General features: G+C 39.8%; 1 protein-coding gene across 1 annotated transcript; it reads right to left on the bottom strand.

Moving 5' to 3' along the window:
* Positions 1-251: 251 nt before the first annotated feature.
* Positions 252-7446, bottom strand: LOC136283754 (protocadherin-like protein). The gene is made up of 5 exons (XM_066172947.1): positions 5289-7446; positions 2915-3539; positions 1922-2016; positions 351-633; positions 252-288 (listed from the first exon to the last, which is right to left on the bottom strand). Exons 1-5 carry the CDS (start codon positions 7444-7446, stop codon positions 252-254), a joined length of 3198 nt encoding a protein of 1065 aa, XP_066029044.1.
* Positions 7447-7887: the final 441 nt, after the last annotated feature.

Here is a 7887-nt window from a genome sequence, read left to right as displayed (position 1 = left end):
AAAATTGTTAAATATATAAAAAAAAAATTGTTCTCGTCTATGCTCCAGTGTTTTAATCCAGTGCCGCATCAATTTGTCCTGTCCTGTCATAATTTACCCCATGGCTTTTTACTTATTAATACCTGAGTCTACGTTTGTATCAATAACATCAATAATGAATTACCTTCATCACTTCCGTGGCACTTGGTGTATAGCTCTCAATCGCAATTTTTGTCGGTCGGTTGTAAAGGAGAAACCTGGGACTATTGTCATTAACATCCTGCACAGTAACCTGGCCTGTAACCTCGGCTGCAACATCCGGAATATTTCCATCGGAGAAATCAAAAGTTGCCCGGATGATCAAGTTGTACTTCTTGGTAGTTTCATAGTCAAGATTCTTAGCTAAGGTCACCTTACCGCTGCTGGTATCGATTTTGAAAGCATTGTCCAGATTTCCGCCTACTATGGAGTATGTTAGGGTTCCGGAGTCTGAACCTGATCGCGAAGCACTCACGGTGAACACTGATGCTCCGACGGTTGCGTCTTCAGTGAGAGATTGAAGGTAACTGTTACTGCCAAACTCGACCGGAACGAAAGGCGTCCTTTGCACGGAGATTTTCAATGACACCTCGCTCTCTTGTTGGGGATCGGTACCTGTGTGAGATGGAAAGTATACGTAGATTAGGACCCACTTTGCTCCAATGTGAGTGAAACTGCGAAGTTTGGATGACATCTCGTGTTTCTTTTGAGCGCTAAATTAACCATCTAGACTTGCGACCCATGTTATTGTTTGGATTAACCATTTGGTTCATCATGTATGATCGTAGAGTTTACCACCTGACATTATGAAGTATTTTTTTTTGGCTCTTGCATACCTAAAGCAAAATGTGGTATTCCCCGTGTCTAAAGATTATGATTTTAAACTTCCCGTTTAATAGTTGCCGGTAGACTGTCAACTTGAAACAGCTCGGTAGCTAGGCCTCGCACTCAAAACTCCAACGCGCGGTTTACAAGTAGATGCTGCTCTGGTTCTCACTTACAAGAACTCATTATTTCAGCCAAAAATGCGCTTTTTCGTGTTGGTTCTATGTCATCAAACAGCTTTCGATTTATCCAAAAAAATGATAATAAAATGAAATCTCGCCAAATTACAGACGAGAGCCCATGTTCCCAGGCAAATTTTAAAATGGCTTCCTCTTTAATCGAGTTTCAAGCATATTTGAAAAAATACTTGAATAAACAAGTTATCCTGTTGATTATTAAAACATTTTCAATGTCATTATTTTATAAAAACGTTTCAGTTGCGGCAAAAAAAAATATGGTTTGTTACGGTACAATCTAACCAACAGAAAGAACGCTATACTACAAACTCAACAATTTTATCAAAGGCAGTACAGTAATTACAGTACAGTAATTATCTTACTTATCTCACTTACCTAAGCCCACAACAGTCTATATCTTAGGTCAACACTGACATTACATTATGATTACGTGACTTAGTAAAATGTTCTTGAAAGTTTCATGATATGCATGTCAGCATGACTAGGCATTCTTCCCAGAATTTTCTAGATACTTATTTCTACACTCACTATCCAGAACAGGTTTTGGGAGCACACCGCTTCTCCTTAGTCTGTCTGATTTTTAATAGCTAGTTAGACGAGAAGCAATTATTTAGAAGTGTGAAATGAACCAGAGGTTAAATTCTTGTCATATTAAAAAAAATCTTATTCCAATTCCTCACAGATATTTTATGATGCTGAATACAAAAATATGTTTTTACGATGACAATACAATCCAGCGGAAAAGCTTTTCAATACCTTCAGTGCGTTTCCCATTAAACTTAAACGTGAAAAAGGCATTTCATCAAAAACGTCTATCTGATTCGTAATATGAAAGACAGACAGACAGAGAAGTCACCGTCACTGCAGAACTATGTACCTACCTGTTTCTTTCGCCTTGACTTTGAGGTTGAAAATTCTGTTTTCAGGTAGACCCGATGTAATCGTGCGAACTATGCCATCGCTGTCTATTTGAAATCTGTCGAGAAAGAAAATAGAACGGAGTCAAAGAGGAGCCGAGAGTAGACGAGAAAAAATTGACTATCCAAACAATAGAAAAAGTGAAATAAAAATGGAATCGAAATTTCAACAATCACCACAGGAAAAATAATCTGATTCTGAAGCATACATAAGAAGGCTTACAATTGCATTGTTTGTTTTCAAAAGTATAGCTAAATGCTCAAATTCTATATTCAGAGAGATGTCTAAAGCCCTGGCTAAATAATCAAACATTTTCGTCCAAGATTCTGCTGGTGCTGCGTGTTTGGCCGTTTGGATGGCTTCTCATTTTGGATACATATACGTAAATGTATCATTCTTGTAGGCTCACAACTCATGTTGTGTGCGATTAACACGATGTTAAATTAGGTGTTTGAACATTCAGCCGGGACTATAGTTATCGGTTTTTTAGGATTTCTACATTACACATTAATTGCACCCAAAATTTTACATGAAGGAATCCCTTCCTAAAGAAATTAAAAACAATGATTTTTTTTTTTGCGAGGACGGGTGGACAGGGAAGACAAACATATTATACTATATTACGGCACCGAACCTCTTAACCCTTAATACTAATTTCTTTTTAAAATAACACCCCTGAACCAAACATTCAGGTAACGAGAATAAGGAAGATGATCACTAACTAAAGAACCTCGTGATTGCTAAACAAATTCTCCTTGTCAGCGCCTTAGTAAACATATAGAGAACGGTGTGGAGAATATGCACACCGAGTTTGGGTTGTAAAAGGTTAAATGGCTGCGAAATACCAAATGGCACTTGCAGTTCGCGGCTGAAGAACTTCTGAAGAGACCTATGAGAGATATTGAGGAGTATCATTCTGATTATCCTAGTAAGCCTATGTTAAAACAGTTACACACCTGTCATCCGCACCCTCGGATAAGAGCTCTAAAACAAACTCAGTTTTTCCAGGGGTATCTCTGTCAAAGACAGTCACTTGTACTAAACTGGTTCCCAGGGAAGTGTCACTGGCGATGGAAACCCAGTAGGAGGATTGCGTGAACTCGGGGGCATAGTCGTTCGTGTCTGTTACTTTTACCGTCACGCCAGCCTTATCAAACAGGTTCCTTTGATTGATGTCTGTCACGCGGACTTGAAAAGTGAATTCTCGGTTGGAGACTTGAACGAAATTTTTAATCACTTTCACGTGACATTCGTAACCTATTCTATCCACTTGAAAGTGATCCAGTATTTCCCTACTCGTGATGTCATCTAGGGAACAGACAAAATCGGTTGCGGGCCTACCGTCGGTGGAGAAACGAAATCCATCACCAGCGACAAGTAGAGCTGTTCCAACATTAACGTTTTCTTGAGTTACAACTTCATAGCTTTTCTTAACGAAGACTGGCGGGCCGTCATCGTTTGTAATTGACAGTGTCACTGTAGTTGACGACGTTTTTGAGGAGCTCTCGCCTTTGGCTACGACTGTAAGAACATACCCTTTCTCGGTCCTGTAATCGAAGGAATCTAAAACTGACAAGGTACCTGCAGGGGAAATTTCAACAATAAATGAGAAGTGAAGTCACAGTCAATTCAAAACAGTCAGCATTGCGGCATCTTTTTTTGCTTGGCTATTCGTTTTATAAAAATCTGTTGGTTCTCCTGCAATCAATGGATCGATTCGACGAAGGGATGTGTCTGCAGATTTTGCGTTTAGGTTTAAAAGAAAGGCCTCTGTCTATCAGAAAATGCAGAATGAATTCTCTTTTTAAGTCGATAATTTTGAATATATTCGCAGTTATTTTCAATAAGTTAGCCATGTTTATTGCGCCTGTGGCTCATCACGCAAGTAGCACATAGTAATTTCTTTTCATCAAAATCCACTATTCAAATCAGCGTCAGTTAACTAGATTACTTTGTCATCTGCTGTATTTGATATAAGTTTACGCCAACTGTCCATGAAAACTAAGCTATGACCCAGTTTGCATATGTAAAATGTCTTTGGGTTGTTTGTTTTTTTTTTTTAGGTCATCTTGGATTTTTTACATTGATATTTCTGACTTGTGAAGTGCTTAACTTTTTATGAAATCAGCGCTCATTTCTACCAATTTTGAAAAGTCGCAACGAGAATTTAATTTCATTCTTTTTTCAGTAACACGCGATATTTTCAGGTTAATCTTTTTTATTGCGGTACCTTAAGAGAAAAACCATTTTAATTGTCACTATTTTTTTCTAATTTGGTTTTGATTTGTTCTTCTGTTTTATCTCAAAACATTCTTCGTCAAGTGCTTTGGATGTTATTGAAATATCGCAATCTCATGGCGACTACTTTTGCAACGTCTAAGTACTCCCCTCTCTCGGAATGTTAGGATACATTTTGTTGCCTCAAGATACAAATTTGGTCTCTGATATGAAACGATAATTATACCTCAATTAGAAGATAATAGAATTTTTTCGAAATCGCTTTTAGGTTGATCATGTTCAATGTCATTCTAATCAAAATAAAAAAGCCAACAATTAATTGCAGAATTCTGTAGTTTTCATTGGGTGGGGCATAATGAGTAACAGCTGAGATTCATCGAATATAAGCGATCCTCGCAGTTATGAACACTACTGAACTAGTAGTTGAAATAAGGCCTGAAAAAGATTTAGGCCCGTTCGGGATTTGAACCCGTGACCACTGCGATACCGGTGCAGCGCTCTACCAACTGAGCTGACAAGTCAACTAGGAGCTTGCTATTATGTTGGATTCTAATAAACCTTCCAAGTAGTGAATAATGACTGTAAATATATGAAAATCATATTTGGGCACTGCGACTCATTTTAGTTTCATTAATTAAGTTAAGCTGGAACCTGAGTGGTAAGTTATTTCAATTTTTCTTGCTTCTAAACCGCTTGTGGTAAGTTAAGTCAGTCGGGCTAACTTCTCAATCAATCAGATGCCAAATTCAAACCAATCGCTTATCATTTTCGTCACTCGCATTTTCTTGAGCTTGATGCCAGCAATCCTTGTTTACTTAATTAAGTAAGTAACCTTAGCGATTAGCATAATTTTGGTTTTAAGGCATTCAATCCACATGTACATTATACTAATTCAAGGCTGGTAGGTCTGTTAACAGTTAAATGATTGTTATAAAAATAAAAATTTAAGCTCTATGGAGGCAATAGAACGATGAGGAGTTTTCGCGAAACATGATATAAATTGTAGCAGATTTAGTGACTTTGAAATTTGTTGATCTTTAAGAGGTTGTTTCTCAACTAGGTTAACCTAATCAAGGCATAGTAAATTTTTACCTGTATTCTCGTTGATGGTGAATCTTTCATTGGCTCCCGATTTGATCGAATATGTCACTGGGCCGTTACTTCCAGTCGCAGCTATGCACAACAAATTAGGAACCATTCCCTGCTTTTCTCGCAGTGAGGCCTGGTACTTTTCCAGAGCAAACTTTGGACTAGAATCGTGTGCGCTGGTCACATTGATGTCCACATTCGCGTGCGCAGTCTTTCCCCCTTCGTCACTTGCTGTCACATGAAGGAGAAATTTCCTGTCTCCAATTGCTCGGTCGAGCTTTCTTTTCGTCCTGATTACTCCAGTTCCTGCCTCTATTTGAAATTCAGAGGACGATATGGACAGGTCGTAAGATACTGAAGGATTGTCTTGATCAATGGCGTGGATGACTGTGACAAAAGTACCGATTTGGCTATTCTCTGGCACACTAGCGCTATAAACTGGCCTGGAGAAATCAGGGTATGAGTCGTCCTCATCTGCGATTTTTATTATCAGAAACAGATGGCAATGGCGTGGAATTTCCTCCTTGTTCCTTGCTTCTATCATTAATTCATACATGCCGTGCTTTTCTCGATCGAGTGCTGCGGCCGTCTTCAATACACCCGTATCTTCGTTCAGTTCAAAGTATGGCAGCGCAGAACCGAAGATTGCCGAATATACTACTCCTTTGTCCGTGCTCGCGTCGGAGACTACCGATGCTGTGAACACAGATGTGCCAATTTTAGTATTTTCTTGGACCGTTATTACTTGTATAGGATTGCTGAAGGTCGGATGGTTGAATGGATTATCTATGGATTCGACTTCAATTTTAACTTGTGCCTCAGCGCCTTTCGGTGGGTTACCCTGGTCTTCAGCCTTTACCGACAAGATGTATGTCTTCGCGTCGAGTTCCTTGTTAACTGTCAGAACACCGCTGTTGGAATCTAGAGTGAAATCGCCAGACGGATTTTGCAGCGCATAACGAAGAGCACTGTTGGATCCCGGTGGATCTTCATCCACTGCCAAAATAACACCAAGACTACCCCTGATGGGAAACGATGTGTGAAGTGTAAAGTGGTACGGTGCTCTAGGAAAAAATGGTGCCGCATTTTCTTGGTTGGAAGTCGTGGAAGCCGGGCGAGGGAAGTTGGAAATATCCACGGGAACAGTGATGGTAACAGTAGCCGTGGACTGTTTACTGGGTGTTCCTGCATCCCGTGCGATGACAGTCAACCGGTGCACTCGCTGGTCTGCCTGTGTATAATCCAACTCACGCACCAGCGTAATGGCACCTGTAAAGGCGTTTACCGTAAAATAACTCGACAATGTTTGGAAGAAATAATAAACCTGACCGCTAATTCCTTGGTCTTTGTCTGTTGCTCGCACACTGAGAATTTGCATCATAATAGGAGTATCTTCGCTTATTTCTCGTTTGTAGCTGCTTTTATCAAATACAGGAACATAATCGTTCACCTCTTCAATTGACACTTCGATTGTGGTTTGTGACGTTTTTGGCGGATTGCCCATATCTTCTGCTTCAACAGTCAACGTCAAAAAAGGTTTTTTTGCGTCTCGCTTGATCGGTCGATTGGTTGCCTTTAGCTGTAAAAAACTGTGCTCACCAACGTCATATTTCACAGCCCTAAGATAACCTTTCTCGTTTCCTTTTATTATTTTGTAATCTCTTACACCTGAGGTATCCCGGTCATCAGCATAGCAATTTTCCAAGCCCATTACCACAGTTCCCTCTGGAGAATTTTCTTTGATGTAACCATTGTAGAGACTGTATGCGAAAACTGGCGGGAAGTTATTCACGTCTTGTACCATCACTCGAACTGTTGTCGCCAGGCCTCCATCTGTCTCTTTGGAAGACCTTCGAACTACGGTCAAATCGTACTCGTTTGGTTTTCCCTTCTCGTAAATCAAAGGTTGAACAGTTGTGATGACACCAATTTTAGAGACCTTGAATAAACCGACCTTGTCAAGCGCGTCCCCTTTCTGTGCGTAAAATAGCATGTACTCCTCTCCTTTAGTGGGAAACGGTAGTCTGTAAACTACGTAATCTTCCGGTTTTCCTTCTGGCACTTTCACCTCGATAAGATTCTTCCATTCCGCACCAGTGCCAATTACTAAATGTAACAAAATTACCAACGCGCCAAAATGCGTGATAAAGGATAGCCGCATTGTAAAAGTAGGACACAATGTGTAAACTTCGAGATACTTGTAACCTTGGTATTGTTTATCGAAATCAAACTTTTCGGTGGTACTGTTGTTGTCGACCACACTTTTGCTTGTTTAATGCCTCAGAAGGAATCTTTAGTGTCTTACCTCAACTTGGTTAGTTTGGCGCTACATAACCCGGTTGCAAAACTTAGAACAATATTAGTGGAAACGTTTGGAAAATACGACTGCGGTCACAAAAAGAAAACAGTTTGTCCCAAACAGACACCTTGCAACTTCAACGTGTAGGTCCAGTTAAACTTCAGCGTTTTCCAGCTCTTTGGCTTTCTGTTAACCGCCGCAAAGGAATGAAATCACTGAAAAAAAATGTGATTTGCTTTGTTTTCAGATGGCGCGAAGTTAGCAGCTGCTGAGATTTGTTAGTTTATCGACACACCCTTGCTG

This window comes from Pocillopora verrucosa, chromosome 10 (assembly GCF_036669915.1).
Source record: "Pocillopora verrucosa isolate sample1 chromosome 10, ASM3666991v2, whole genome shotgun sequence".
Classification (NCBI taxonomy): domain Eukaryota; kingdom Metazoa; phylum Cnidaria; class Anthozoa; order Scleractinia; family Pocilloporidae; genus Pocillopora; species Pocillopora verrucosa.
This window is presented reverse-complemented; position numbering and strand designations above follow the sequence as displayed.